The following is a 15731-nucleotide window of genomic DNA, read 5'->3' on the forward strand; positions in this document are numbered from 1 at the left end:
ATCTCTTGCACTTGTCTGTGTTACTACAATTAATGCTGATAACTGCATAGTATAAAAATCATACCTGGAAGTCCTGGTGGCCCTGGTGGGCCAGGTGGCCCTAGTGGACCAACTCTTCCTGGGGTACCATTTTGCCCAAAAGCTGGTCTTCCATTGTCTCCCCTTTCCCCCTTAGATCCTGGAACACCTTGAAATCCTGGACTACCAGGAAAGCCTGAAAAAGAAGAACGTCACATTAAAATATGTAATTGTGAAAAAAATACATAAATTACTGAACTTCCAGCATGTACATATCCTGAGGAGTAAAGACATGTTCCTCACACAGTGTGGTGTCACAAGCTATACATACACAGCAGAAGAGTTACATGAAGCTCTGATCTCATATGTGTCCCGGAGACCCCCAACCATTACATCTCACTATTAAGCAGACAGTTCTCTTCAACTTTTTAGTTATACCTGTTCCTGACAAAGTTGTCTGGGAGCTAATACAGTTCACAAGTTGGGTTCACTTTCTAGTGCAACAGTGTGTCCGCCCCTGGATCCCCAATGTATCCACTTCCAAGGAAGTTTCAATAAACTTATCCATTTGTATCCTGGTGAGTGCCGCAACGCTACTATTTCTTCTCCTCGCATTGTCACTTTCTAGTTGGTTTAGTGTTATACTGGTGTGCGCTACTCCCATAAAACTACAAAGGTCTGGAAAAGATGGGTGTACATCCCTGTGGCAGCTGTAATGGCAGTCATTTAGGTTGTCACTAAGCAGAAAGTCATAATTGCCCCACTCTCTAAAACTTCGTCATATAGTCATCAACCTTGAAGTTGAGAACCTGTATGAAGGTCCAATAATCAGGTCAATGAGGAACTCGCCTTGCATTACTTTTATTAAGCCTGCCATACAATTTTAGTGGTTCACTGAAGTGTTGGAGCTTAGTAGGAAACAGGGAGGACTTACCGGGAAAGGGCTATAGTTTAGGATCTAAAAATGTCTGTCAAAATACTGCCAAAATTACCGTGCAAAATTTTGGCACAAAGTAAGCCAACTAATAGGTGGTATAAACTGAAGACCCTTTTACATGTTCTGATGTATTGGAAATTAGTACAATAAACTACACGTTCTTGATAATTGCTTGAGCATATGAGGAACTAAGAGCTTCATTTACATGCTGCAATCATCTTCTCTCTTTGTGGACAAATAATCGCTGATGTGATTGCTTGTAAGTTGTCCCTATACAGATTCATTGTTTGCCAGCAGCACAACCCTGTTTACACGAGATGATGTGCTGCTGGTCAACGATGATCTTCTATGCAGGAGAAAAAGATCATCCTATAAATGAGTTTGTTCATTTGTTGGGTGATCGTTGGCACATTTACACAGGACAATTCTACAATGACAATGGCTCATTCCTGGTTTATTGCCTGTAAATCCGCAAGAGTAAAAGGCCCGTAAATTTACACTGTCTAAATCTTAAGGGATTACTAATTCTGCACCAATGTCGCTAATTTTAAGTAAGTAACCTAATCATGGGCACATCAACTTGGTCACTCCTTTGTGACACTTTCAATAGGTTTTTAGCAGTGTATTGTGCTGTTTTTTTTTTCTGTGGAAATAACTTGCATGCTAAGAATGCCAATGACTTTTGTTGAATTAATGCAGAGGCCCCTCTTAATATGAATGTCCACCTTCAAGCCATGTTTTACAGATTACATACACAAGTTATGTTTGTATACTTTGGAATAACAATCAAATATCTTGCACTAGTTTTGATTTACAGCTGCCATTGCAGTCCAAAGCTTCAGGGCCATCTCACAGAACTATGAGCATCAGCACAGAGCTTGTATCTGATTTCTGAACAGTGTGGTCTATACACCAGGCACTGTACAGTAAACTCATATAGATAAAGCAGTTTTTATGCACACAAAAAATGATATTAGTTAAAGGGGTTGGCCACTCTTTAAATACTCTCAACTACAGTGTTGCAGGCAGGGAAAAAATGAAGTTCCTAATATACTTCATTAAACACACCTGCCTGCTTCTCTTTCAGTTATAAGCCGCTCCCCCTTAGTCCAGCTCTACCTTGCAGCTGAGTTCGTCCATGGCTGCACGTGACATGGAGGAGCTTGAGAGGAAGTCTGCTCCTGTCAGTGGTCGGCTCTCTGCTGCCCGCTCCAACTGTTCCAGGAATCAGCTGCTTGTTCCCTCTCTACAAACAGCTGATTCCTGTCAGAAGCTGGCTGTGAGAAAAACCTGCAGAGTCCCTACTGCAGAAGATACAGTACTTAGTCAATCCCCACCCCCCTGCACCACACAGCTGACCCGCTAAGCCACGCCCACAGGTTCAGTTAGGCCACGCCCCCTGCAACCAACAGGGAAACCAGGAAATCTAGCCAAAAACTATGATTTTGTGTGTGTGTGTGTGTATATATATATATATATATATATATATATATATATATACATACATACACCTTTACCTTGGAGTGCTGCCTGCTTTTTGGAATATATATATATATACACACACACACATATTTATTTATACACAAAATATAACACACGTGTTTAATATATCTATATGTGTATATACATTGCGGTCCCCAATGCATGGGCACTGACCGTATGTGTATATATATGTATATATGTGTGTATGTATCTATATGTATGTGTGTGTCCATTCACACATCCGTGTGTGTTTTGTGGATCCACGGATCCGCAAAACACGGACAGTGGCAATGTTCGTAACGCATTTTGCGGACTGCACATTTCCGGCACTAAGAGAATATGCCTATTCTTGTCCGCAATAGTATACTAATTGCGGACAAGAATAGGACATGTTCTATTTTTTTCAGGATCGGAAGGTTCGCAATTCCGGATCGGGGCCGCACGTCGTGCGGCCCCATAGAAATGTATGGGTCCGCAATTCCGTTCCGCAAAATGCGGAACGGAATTGCGGATGTGTGAATGGAGCCTAAGTATGTGTACATATAAATATATATAAATATATATATATGAATATACATACACATATGTATATATACATACTGATATACATACCGTATTTTTCGCCCTATAAGACGCACCGGCCTATAAGACGCACCTAGGTTTTTGAGGTCAAAAATAAGAAAAAAAATATTTTTAACCAAAAGGTGTGCTTTTGGTGGGTTTTGAATTAATGGTGGTCTGTGCATGACACTATTATGGGGGATCTGTGGATGACGTACTGTCATGTGGGGGATCTGTGGATGACGTACTGTCATGTGGGGGATCTGTGGATGGCACTGTTATGGGGGACCTGTGGATGGCACTGTTATGGGGGATCTCTGGATGGCACTGTTATGGGGATCTGTGGATGGCGCTGTTATGGGGGATCTGTGGATGGTACTGCTATGGGGTGGGAGATCTGTGGATGGCATTGTTATGGGGCGGGGGATCTGTGGATGGCATTGTTATGGGGTGGGGGATCTGTGGATGGCATTGTTATGGAGTGGGGGATCTGTGGATGGCATTGTTATGGGGTGGGGGATCTGTGGATGGCATTGAATGGGGTGGGGGATCTGTGGATGGCATTGTTATGGGGTGGGGGATCTGTGGATGGCATTGTTATGGGGTGGGGGATCTGTGGATGGCATTGAATGGGGTGGGGGATCTGTGGATGGAACTGTTATGGGGGGATCTGTGGATGACACTGCTATATGTCATCCTCAGATCCCCCTCCTAACAGTGTACCCCAAAATACACCGGCCCTCCGCTCACCGCAGTATTTATAAACATGAATCCTCATCCTGTAACTAACGCTGCGCTCTCCCATGTTCCCATGTCCCCTGTATCCCCACAGCACTTACGAACAAGCTCCCATAGCAGGCAGAGCGGCTGGCAGCGTTACGTCACTCACTGACGTCGCGCGCCTGCTCCGCCTGCTTCATTCATAAAGTGGGCGGAGCAGACGCTTAACGTCAGTGAGTGACGTAACGCTGCCAGCCGCTCTGCCTGCTATGGGAGCTTGTTCGTAAGTGCTGTGGGGATACAGGGGACATGGGAACATGGGAGAGCGCAGCGTTAGTTACAGGATGAGGATTCATGTTTATAAATACTGCGGTGAGCGGCGGGGCCGGTGTAAGAGTACAGTGACTGCACCGGGCCCCGCCCCTAGTTCCGGACTACAGCCCCTCCTCTCTCTCCGCTCATACATCACAGTCCGCGATGCTGCAGCGTCGCAGACTGCGATGTAAAATGGAAGCATTCGCCCCATAAGACGCAGGGGCATTTTCCCCCCACTTTTGGGGGGGGGAAAGTGCGTCTTATGGGGCGAAAAATACAGTATATTTACACACGTGTGTATACACATTGCAATGCATGGGCGCCGACAGTGTGTCCACTGTCTGCAGACATGAACCCATTCATTTAAATGGGGTCTGCAATCTGCATCTGACAGTACTTTTTCGCAGTGCGGAGGCATGGACAGAAAACCCATGGATGCACTCCATAGGTTTCCAATCTGCGCTTCCATTCCAGACCACACCGTATCTTTCGGATTTCAGACCCATCACTTGATACGGTGCACACACGGCTGGTGCCTGTATATTGCAGACCCCCTGTTCTCTGGCCACAATACAGGCACAGGCAGGCTACGGTCATGTGCATGAGGCCTAAAGCCATACCTCCTTCCAGTATCCAGAGGGACAGTCCCGGATTTCAGTGGCGGTCCTGGTACAGGGGGAGGTATGTCGAAAATGGATCAGTTTTGCCCTAATGCATTCTGAATGGAAAAGGATCCACTCAGAATGCATCAGTTTGCCTTCGATCAGTCACCATTCCGCTTTGGAGGCGGACACCAAAAAGCTGTCCGCCTGATGAAACTGAGCCAAACGGATCCGTCCTGGCACACAATGTAAGTCAATGGGGACGGATCCGTTTTCTCTGGCACAATAGAAAACAGATCCGTCCCCCATACACTTTCAATGGTGTTCAAGATGGATCCGTTATGGTTATAGAAGACCTAATACAAATGGATCCATTTATGACGGATGCATGCGGTTATATTATGGTAACAGAACCGTTTTTGCAGATCCATGACGGATCCGCAAAAAACACAAGTGTGAAAGTAGCCTTGGGCACGTAGTGTCCCTGTTCCATCTATTCTAAAGTTAGGAGGTATGCTAAAGCACTGATGAAATGACACCTAATGTGCTGTTGTCACTATGGCATCACAAGTAGGCAGAGATGTCATGTGACTGCTCCCATGGAGACGCTTTGCTGTGATGCATGCTGGGATTTTTACTTTCACTTTGCAGCTGCTTCGCCCACACAGCCTCTCATTAATGGAAGCATGCTATGCTGAATGCAGAAGAAAAATGATATATATATATACAGTATATCTGTCATGATACAAATTCCTCTTGGCTTTAGTTATTGTCTGGGGCACTTTATTGTTTTTTATACTTATGGTGGCCAACCCCTTTAACTTTAAAATGATCCATGACGAGACATATTATAAGGAGGTAGTGCAAGCAGGACTACCAGGGTTCTGCATATATAGCTGCCCTCCATCCACGTGGAGGAACGCTGTGCACTGCTCTAGAGGAAATTCTATCTATCCTGCCATCATTCTACTCCTCTATGTATGAATCTAAGGCCATTCCTGCCGATATGCAATCCTTTTTTTCTCGGCATTCCCTATCTTCTCTGACTGAAGATCAGAGGAAACTGCTGGATGCACCACTCACATTGCAGGAAGACAGCACTGGGAAGTATATAAAAAATTAAGGCCCCGGGTATAGATGGCATCCCAGTGGAGGTTTTCAAAACATATAAATCAGTGCTATTGCCTCTTCTCTTAGATGTGTACATTGAGGAATGGGATCAGGGAGCGTTACCACCCTCAATGAATGAAGCTATAGTGGTAGTACTGCCTAAGCTAGACAAAGATGTGTTGTTACCAGAATCTTATAGACTCATATCACTGCTTACAGCTGATGTTGAAATTCTAGCAAAAATACTAGCTAATAGATTGGCCACAGTGATTACTTCACTTATTCATTCAGACCAGGCTGGCTTTATGTCTAACATGTCCACAGCTGTCAATGTCCAGCACTTATTCCTGATTATTCAGGCACATTAGGTCTCCACCTCCATCCTTGAATGTGGTTAAAGCATTTGACTGTGTAGAATGGCGTCACCTATGGGCGTTATCTGAAAAGATGAGCTTTGGAGCTGGATTTATTTCCTGGATAAAACTGCTATATGACTCTCCATCTGCCCGGATCCGAGCGAACCGGTTGCTCTTACATGCTTTTTCTTTATATAGAGAGACCCGGCTGGGTTGTCAGCTTTCAACGCTCTTATTTGCGGTGACTGTGGAGCCCCTGGCGGCTGCCCTTAAAAGGTCTGAAGTTGTGAAGGGTTTCTGGAATGGTGCTGTTCATGAGAAAGTTGCAGTGTGTGCGGGTAATTTTTTCTGGATGACAGGACACAGTCACTCCACCATGCTATGTCTATAATAAATGCCTTTGGCAAACTAATTGGACAAAGTCGGTCTTATTGCCATTGAGTAGTTCGCCTGGTCAAAATTGTTGATCATATCTTTCAAATATTTGGGGATTCAGGTATCAGCTAGGATTCAGGATTTTGATGTTTTAAGTAAGCAACCACTTTTGGTCAAATTTCGGTGTAAGGTGCATGGCTGGTCTAGACTTCCTCTTACACTGGTTGGTTGGGCCAATCTCACTAAAATGATTCTGATGCCCCAACTGCTCTACATGTTCCACAATGCTCTGGTGTGGGTCCCAATGCTCTGGTGTGGGCCTAAAACACATGGGAGGCTCACGGTCCCAAACCCTTGGGTATATTATTTAGCTGCCCAGTTTCAAAATCTCAGGGGTTTGGCAGAGGGAGATAAGGGGAGTTATTTACTACTGGAAATATGTCTATATAAGGCATATTTCTACCACAGATTTTTGCACCGCAATCTCCGACTTTTCCCCTCTCACGCCAGGTCTAAAAAAAGTAGGTGTGGCGTGGGCGGGGATGGGCCGGCAAGCCCCTCTAATTCATCATTTTCTATGCCTGTTTTAGGCCTACAAAGTGGTCTAAATCTACGCCAGCAAGGGAGCTGGCATAGATTTTGATTTTTGTATTGTATGACCAAAAGCTTAATAAAAAATATCTGACAAAAAAAAATTATTCATCACCTTCAAAGTTGTTGCCCCATAAGCTCTGTGCCCATGCCCAGTTGGGACAACTAAATGTCATATAGAGACATATAAAGATCTCCTCTATGAGCCAGTGTGGATAGCTTAATGTAGAACTCCCACAAAAAATGTTATTCTCTGACCTGTTAAAAAGTTACATGATGTAATTTGTAGTGAATGTAATCTTCTCATCAGTGACTGAATTTGTGAGCTATCCGCTCCCTTCTAATTTTTAGCTGTCATGTGACCAACAGATCTCCAACTGACACAGGACAGAAAGTCAGTTACTTCTCTATTCATTCATATGAGACTGACATTGAGGCTCCCATAGGAATACATAGAGAAACTGACTTCCTGTCCACACATAAGATGCTGTGTCAGTTGGAGAGTCTGATTGCTGGTCACATGACACGGGTAAAAAGCATAAGGGAGGTATAACTCACAAATACAGCCACTGCTAAGAAAATTACATTCACTACAGATTACATGTATCTTTCTAGTAGGTCAGAGAATAAAAAAATTTTTGTGAGTTCTTCTTTAAGTAAGTGCAGCTCCTGCTTTGGTGGATTTGGCCCAAATATTGCAATATCCACCATTAATCTGACAAAACTGAGAATAGCTATCTTTTATGATCTGGACTCAGGAATGATTGCTAAGGTGGCTGTTTTCAGGAAAGATGTTTTCTTGATGAGAAGCTTATTGGATGGTACAAAAAAGCACTATATATACAGTATATTGCCCATTGCAAAAAAAACAAAAAAAAAAACAGAAAAACATTTCTTACCCCTTCCAAACGCTGGAAATCCGGGGGGACCAGGAGGACCAGGTGGACCAAAGTCTCCATCGTCCCCTGGCATTCCCTGGAATCCAGGAGGTCCTGGATCTCCTGGAAAACCTAAAACAAAGTACATAAGAAAGTCACGTGTCTATGCAGGAAGCTACTGAAGGATAATACAAAATAAATGAGGATTCTTTTTTTTGATAAGGGCAACATATACCAAGTTGGAAGAAGTTATCATCTGATCAGATCCTTATACTTGTTTTCAAGCTGGGTAAATATTGGAACTATATGAGGCATCAGGTTCACTTTCGAAATACTGATGCTGGATATTGTAGGAAATGCTGTCACTGACAAGGTTGCAGCATATTTTACCAACAGTGTTATAGGCTTCTGTACAAATCCCAACGCCTCTAACAAAGTCTCCACCCATGAAGTGCTAACAAGTTGTGATGTACATAGTATTAAACATTTGCTGTGGAGAGCAGCTACAGAAGGAAGGTAGCAGGAAACTTCTACAGTGTCTGCAGGCTGATTTTCGTCGTCTTATTATCAAGTGATATCATCTTGAAGAAGAGAGAAAACCTTAGTGAAAAAAGCAGAGAACTGTATTACCTTGAATTGCTGCACCACCGTTATTAATATATACTGGGCTTCCTGGAAAACCTAAGTCTCCTGGTTCACCCTAAAACAAAGAGAAAAACTGGATAAACAGATCTGACTATAAAAGGGTTATCCAGATTCCTAAACTGGAATGCAGTGATAGCAGTGGTATGGCACTTGATCTCTGAGGCTGCAAACAAACCAGCATCTGCAGTGGTTCAGTGGGAGATTGAAGAGTTGACTAGTGTTTCCGTTTTATAGTATTTGTCAAAAATTGTCTAGGTGGCTGGCACTCCACAGTATAATATGTTCTGGTGCTCAGTGATGGAATAATAATCCCAGAGTGGCAGAGTAAAGATTCACGGCACTCAGATGTAGAAGATATCGTAATTGAATATTTATTTAATCCACCAATAGTTTTTAATACATTCACACTGGCCTTATGTACTGAATATACTAAAAACTATTGGTGGATTAAATAATTGTTCAATTATGATATCTTCTACATTTGAGTGCCGTGAATCTTATAGTATTTGTAACTCTTTTCATCTGATTCATGGCAGCTGTTAGTATCACACACCATACTGAACCCATGAGTAGAAGATATAATAATAGTAGGATGGTTGTTACCTTCATCCCTTTGAAACCTTCACGTCCTGGACCCCCAGCAAGACCGGTCTGACCCTGTGGTAACACAAACATATGAATACATGATCCTACACACAAGATTAACTTGTAGACAGATGTCTTCTATGACACTGAGCAAATGAAAGGTTATCTTGACAATTGGTTGCTGCTAACATGAAAGGAAACACTGAAGGCTATGTACACCTTTGGAGGCAATTTTTGTTTATGATTTTTGGCTCTATTAAAAATATTGAGCCATTCTGTCATAAAGGGTTAACTATTTTTCTAACTGTGTGACTGGTACTTTCATTTTGTGCCTCTAATAAACCTTATGTCTAAACTACTAAGAGGTCCTAAACACTTATTTAAGCCACATTCTTATTAGTAAGATAAGAATTGAGCTATAATGAGTGTTTATAATGTCAGAGAGCAGAGATAAGGAGTCTGTCTGCTCCCCAGATGACAGAAAATCCACAGGCTGCTACTAGAGCATCTCAGCTCTCTACACAAAAAAGGATTCCATATTTTAAATTAAGACCATTTGAAAAAATGATGTTAAGCTCAAAATAAGTACAATACAATAATAATAAAAAGCCACCCAAATGTGTACATAGCCTTTAAAGTTTCTATGTAAAACTGGAAGAAAGTTAGTTTTAATTTAGGTCTATAATTTTATTTTACTTTTTCAACATAACGATAAAACCTTTTGCTAGGTGATGCATTTTTGTACAAATAACTATTTCTGCATTGTCTTATCTTTCAACTCTTTATTAAACACAGCTTTCAGTACCTAAAATATTTTTAGTGGACAATCTATTTATGTGATTCTTGTATGTTTACTTGCTAACCACTGGATTTGACATTTAAATTAGAGCCCTACTTGAAGTCTACAAGCCTCCTCACATGAAGTCATCACCTCAAATTCTTATTTCTCCTAATGGGAATTGTCTAGCAGCCATCACAGATATTAGATTACTGATAGCTGATGCTGAAATCTCTAAGAACCGCTTACTAAAATCTATGGGTGGCCTTAGATGCCTGCAAATACATCTACAGATGTTCTACAAATACCGTACAGTAAGGAAAGCTTTACCTTGAACATCCACTCTGTGCTCTCAACAAATGACACATTATCGTGGTGCTTACAGAGAATAATTTCATGTTCCCATAGATTATATGCATATTGCTCAATGATTTGTGTTCAGTACCTTGTTACCCGGAAACCCATCAAGACCATCTTGTCCAGGAAAGCCCTAAAAGAAGCAGTAACATTTGTGAATCCACTGGTTATCTGGCAGCTCATGTTGTTTCTTCTAATGTTTTCCTATTTTTGGAGTAGTAGTGTGTGCACAGCACTGAGAATTACACATGGGACTTTTCAATGTATATAAAGTATTATGTGTGGCATGAGGATTATTTTTTAACTTCATACATAGTTGTATACTAATAAAGAGTGTGACACATACAGTGTACAGCAGCATCGGGAAAATGTATTTTTCAATGCAAACATAACAGTACATAGCATTAACTTCTGTGGGTTCTTTAATACATCGATGGACAGGGGACAGAGAGAAATCACTGATAAAAGTACTATATATTTCCCATTTCTGAATCTGTAGGTTAATATTCATGTATATGATAACAGGAATTCATGTATCTGAAAACAGGCACTGTAAATGTAGTAACTCACCCTTTGACCAGGCAGACCGGGAATACCCTTTTCCCCTTTTTCTCCTTGTCCTCTAAACCCCTATAAAAAGAAAAAAAATAAAGAGTATTGAAAACCAAGAAAGGCACTACAAGGACTGTTGCACAAAGCAGTGTCCAGCGTGCTCTAAAAATCCTAATTTCTATTTTAATATCAAATGAATAAGTGCCAACTTACTGGAGGACCAGGTGGTCCAGGCAACCCGGGAGATCCAAGAGGACCAAAATCACCCTGAGAAGAAATAAAGAATAAAATATTTAATTAAAAATATAGACTTTAAATATCTAATTATAGTGAGGTGTAAAATAGATACAAAGTATCAACGATTGTGAGCTCAATTGCTAAATAATGACCCATTTAGCAACTGGTATCTCTTAGTTTACTACTGTAAAGTTACCCAACAGACCGTGCATGGCACGTCTCATCAATTTCCAAGGAATAGGGATAAAGGGAGTCAAATGAATTTTTTCTACAGAAACCCACGTGACTATGTGAATGTTATTCTTTACGATGAACTATGTGTAACTGTAGATACACTTAAGACCACTATATAAGTCCACAGGAAACTAACTATGTACAAACGATTTGCATGCTGCTTTTGGGTATTATGAGAGGTGTACTGCATATGGAATATAATCCATGAGACGAATATCAAGGCTCTGTTCCAACAGGAATTCACATATATGTCTACTTATTTCATTCATAAGGTTTAGGTTAATTTCAGAATTTTATTCAGGTTAATAGTTAGAATTGCTCATACAGCTGGAAGGTATAAACAAAAAAGTTCAGCAGGACGTGTAGAACTGCAGTTCATTCCATATCTTATCCAACTTTCTACCATTATCCATTATTCTTGTCTGAATATTTCTGTAATATACAAACTCAACATGCATACATACTAGGTCTCCAGGGATTCCTTTCAGAAAAGTTGCAAAGAATTCCATTCCACTTGAAGCAGGAGGTCCTGGTTCACCCTGACGGCCAGTGTCTCCCTGCATGAAATCAGATGTAATGTGTGACTATGCGGTATATTGAGAACCGGCGCAAAGAGGTAGTGACATATAACATATAAAGCTGCACTTCAGTTCCTTCACATGGTGCTCCTTCAAGAACCACCAACCAAGAATACACATAAAAATAACTAAACAGGGCTATAGCCCAAATATATTTTATGCATTGGGTAGTCTGAATTAATACAGACCTGCCCGCATCATTTACTTCCTGCAGCATTTGTTCATAATCAATAGCCCACATGTATGTGAACCACTGCACGGCAAACAAAAATATCTTCTGGGGTTCACTGATGAATAATTTCTATGGGAGGATAGGTCATCAGTATTAAAATCCTGGAAATCACTTTTAAGGGGGTTGTGCCACAATGGACATTATCACCTATCTATAGGCTAAATGTCTGACAATGGGGACCCCCATGAACACTGGAACAGATGTCGGGGCCAGAATTAGGGAGAAGGGGGGGCAAACTCGGCAAATGCCCAGGGCCCGATTCCCCCAAGGAATCAGGGGTGGGGACAGAAAAGAAAGCTTGTCTTTAAATTTTTCTTACAGCCACTCTTAGCAGATGGTTATACAGTGCATTAATCCCTGCATGAAGGTAATATTTAGTCCTGGTGTTGAGGTATTATTTGGTAACTATATATCCTATATAATAACTATATATCCTATATATCCATATGCCTTTTGGGGCTTATGTCCCTTATTTTATAAGACCCCAGCAAAGACTGGGAAGCACTAGAGATTAATGCTGCAGATCTCTGCACACCACCTACTTAATGTTATTGTCTTGTTGGCACAGCATTCTGGGCACCACTTTTAATTTTTCTCAGGACCACATTTTGTCTAAAAGCGGCCCTGACAGAGGTCCCAAACCCCCACAATACCAGTGAATAGGAGTTTCAATGGAGTGGTGATAATATATGTGCCCTACTGTCTATAGCTGGTGGTAATATATGAGCCCTGCTGTCTATAGCTGGTGGTAATATATGTGCCCTACTGTCTATAGCTGGTGGTAATATATGTGCCCTGCTGTCTATAGCTGGTGGTAATATATGTGCCCTGCTGTCTATAGCTGGTGGTAAAAGATCTGCCCTGCTGTCTATAGCTGGTGGTAATATATGTGCCCTGCTGTCTATAGCTGGTGGTAATATATGTGCCCTGCTGTCTATAGCTGGTGGTAATATATGTGCCCTGCTGTCTATAGCTGGTGGTAATATATGTGCCCTGCTGTCTATAGCTGGTGGTAATATATGTGCCCTGCTGTCTATAGCTGGTGGTAATATATGTGCCCTGCTGTCTATAGCTGGTGGTAATAAATGTGCCCTGCTGTCTATAGCTGGTGGTAATATATGTGCCCTGCTGTCTATAGCTGGTGGTAATATATGTGCCCTGCTGTCTATAGCTGGTGGTAATATATGTGCCCTGCTGTCTATAGCTGGTGGTAATATATGTGCCCTGCTGTCTATAGCTGCTGGTAATATATTTGCTGTGTTTAATGTCTATAGCTGACAGAAACAGCCAAGCTCTGTACTTGGTTGTTTCCATCAGTCCCATAGACATTGAATGGAGTGGCAATGTGCATGCTTGATGGACACTCTTTTCAAAATCTTCCTCTGTGATCATGCAGTGACGAGGAAAGGATGGTTCAGGACTACCATTTTAGTGATTACTGTGGGTTCCGCCAATTCACACAACGCCCATACATCATAAAGGGTTTGTCCACCTTTTATTAAGTGACGGCCTATGCTCTGTATAGGCCGTCACTTAACAATGAACTACTTCAACAATGAACTACTTCAATAACAAAGTTGGGATATCAATTTTATTACATACCTTATCTCCCTTCTCGCCTTGATAACCTACTCCCATGTTACCCTGAAAAATGAAGCCACAAAAACTTAGCTTGTAGTAAGTAATCATTCATTTGTGATATATTCAATTGTTTCTGGGTCATCAATATTGAGTAGACCATTAATAATAAGAATAGAAGAATATAGTAATAAACACAGAAACTTACTTTTGGACCTGGGAAGCCGGGCATCCCCGGTGGACCCTAGAGACAGGTTCAATATGGATTCAGTTATTAATAACTATGTACACTTGTTTTACATTGGATTGATGTTACATATAGGAAACATTTTCATTCTGAATAATACAAAAATCTATATGTAGACATACTAATACCTCTGGAATAGGACATGCAGTATATTAGCAGTTTTGTAATACAACTCTTTGTGAAGATAACAGTGTGTTTGTGCATCTCTGCTCAATATTTGCATTCAATATGCATTGTGGGGATTCGCTCTGGTAGACAGGGTGTGCGGATGCAGTACAGAGGCAAATTACCAGTTCTTAAATCAAACTTTCGTGTTTATTCACACAAAGCAAAAACAAAACGTCACTTTGCAGTCTTGGTGTTAGTTCACACTAGGGATCGACCGATATTGATTTTTTAGGGCCGATACTGATACCGATAATTTGTGAACTTTCAGGCCGATAGCCGATAATTTATACCGATATTCTGGGAATTTTCATAAAAAAAAAAAAATAATTCCTACACAAATTTGATGAAAATTAATATGTTTATTGTTAACGTGTATTTTTTTTTTTTGTAAATTTTTCTTTTTCATTTATACTTAGTATTTATTTATTTTTTATTTTTTTTTTACTAACTTTTAGCCCCCTTAGGGACTAGAACCCTTGTCCTATTAGGATCTCACACTGTCCCTGCTGCTCTGTGCTTTGTGCACACAGCAGCATGGAGCTGAACATGGCAGCCAGGGCTTCAGTAGCGTCCTGGCTGCCATGGTAACCGATCGGAGCCCCAGGATTACACAGCTGGGGCTCCGATCGGAGGAGCAGGGGAGAGGGGATCCTGTGGCCACTGCCACCAATGATTAATACTGGGGGGGGGGCTTGGGTGGGGGGCGCACTGCGCCACCAACGTTTTTAATACTGGGATGGGGGTGGGAGGCGCACTGCGCCACCAATGATTAATACTGGGGGGCTTGGGGGGGCGCACTGCGCCACCAATGAAGAGAAATCTCTCATTAATTCATATACAGGAGGCGGGAGCTGGCTGCAGAATCACATAGCCGGCTCCCGACCTCTATGAGCGGTAGCTGCGATCCGCGGCACCTAAGGGGTTAACTACCGCAGATCGCAGCTACCGCTCATAGAGGTCGGGAGCCGGCTATGTGATTCTGCAGCCAGCTCCCGCCTCCTGTATATGAATTAATGAAAGACTTTATCTTCACTGGTGGAGCGGTGGCCACAGCCCCTCCCCTTCTTTTGTCCTCTCTCCTCTAATTGGCAGCAGACGCTGCTTCCTTCTCCCCTGTGCTGCTGAGGGAACACGGAGAGCGCTGAGAGCAGCGCGTTCTGTGTTCCCAATACGTTATCGGTATTTCGGCAAAATACATGCCGATACCGATAACTGTCAAAATCCTGAATATCGGCCGATAATATCGGTAAAACCGATAATAGGTCGATCCCTAGTTCACACACAATGGAAAGTCCACATAGCAAAAATCACCTTGTTGGCAGTTCTGCCTCTAGCAGTCCATAGCATGCTTTTAGGGGGCCCATTTCCCTTACAGACGGGTCTCAGCCCTCCAGCACCGCACAAGCCTCAGATCCCATCACATACACCTCCTGAGCTCCACTGTCAGACTGAGGTAATCCTCCTCACCTGGCAGTGCTGGCTGTTTTTTTAGGCCTGGCAAAACCCAGCATGGAACATGGGGAGTAGTCACCCACCCAGCACTTTGACTACTCCCAGTAAGAGCCGTCCCGGATCAGCTATACAGCCATACTAAG

At 42.1% G+C, this 15731-nt stretch overlaps 1 protein-coding gene across 4 annotated transcripts in view; it reads right to left on the reverse strand.

Moving 5' to 3' along the window:
- COL4A6 (collagen type IV alpha 6 chain) overlaps window positions 1–15731 on the reverse strand; it is a 271820-nt gene that overhangs the window by 80945 nt on the left and 175144 nt on the right. For all 4 annotated transcript variants that reach the window (XM_040442327.1, XM_040442329.1, XM_040442328.1 and 1 more), the window contains exons 10-19: window positions 13930–13965; window positions 13746–13787; window positions 11798–11890; window positions 11076–11129; window positions 10881–10940; window positions 10399–10443; window positions 9194–9247; window positions 8576–8645; window positions 7967–8077; window positions 65–214 (exon numbers count right to left, since the gene is read on the reverse strand). In XM_040442327.1, coding sequence (XP_040298261.1) covers window positions 65–214; window positions 7967–8077; window positions 8576–8645; window positions 9194–9247; window positions 10399–10443; window positions 10881–10940; window positions 11076–11129; window positions 11798–11890; window positions 13746–13787; window positions 13930–13965 — 715 coding nt within the window. The remainder of the gene's footprint in view (window positions 1–64; window positions 215–7966; window positions 8078–8575; window positions 8646–9193; window positions 9248–10398; window positions 10444–10880; window positions 10941–11075; window positions 11130–11797; window positions 11891–13745; window positions 13788–13929; window positions 13966–15731) is intronic.

The sequence above is a fragment of the Bufo bufo genome, chromosome 8, assembly GCF_905171765.1.
Source record: "Bufo bufo chromosome 8, aBufBuf1.1, whole genome shotgun sequence".
NCBI classification, from domain to species: Eukaryota; Metazoa; Chordata; class Amphibia; order Anura; family Bufonidae; genus Bufo; species Bufo bufo.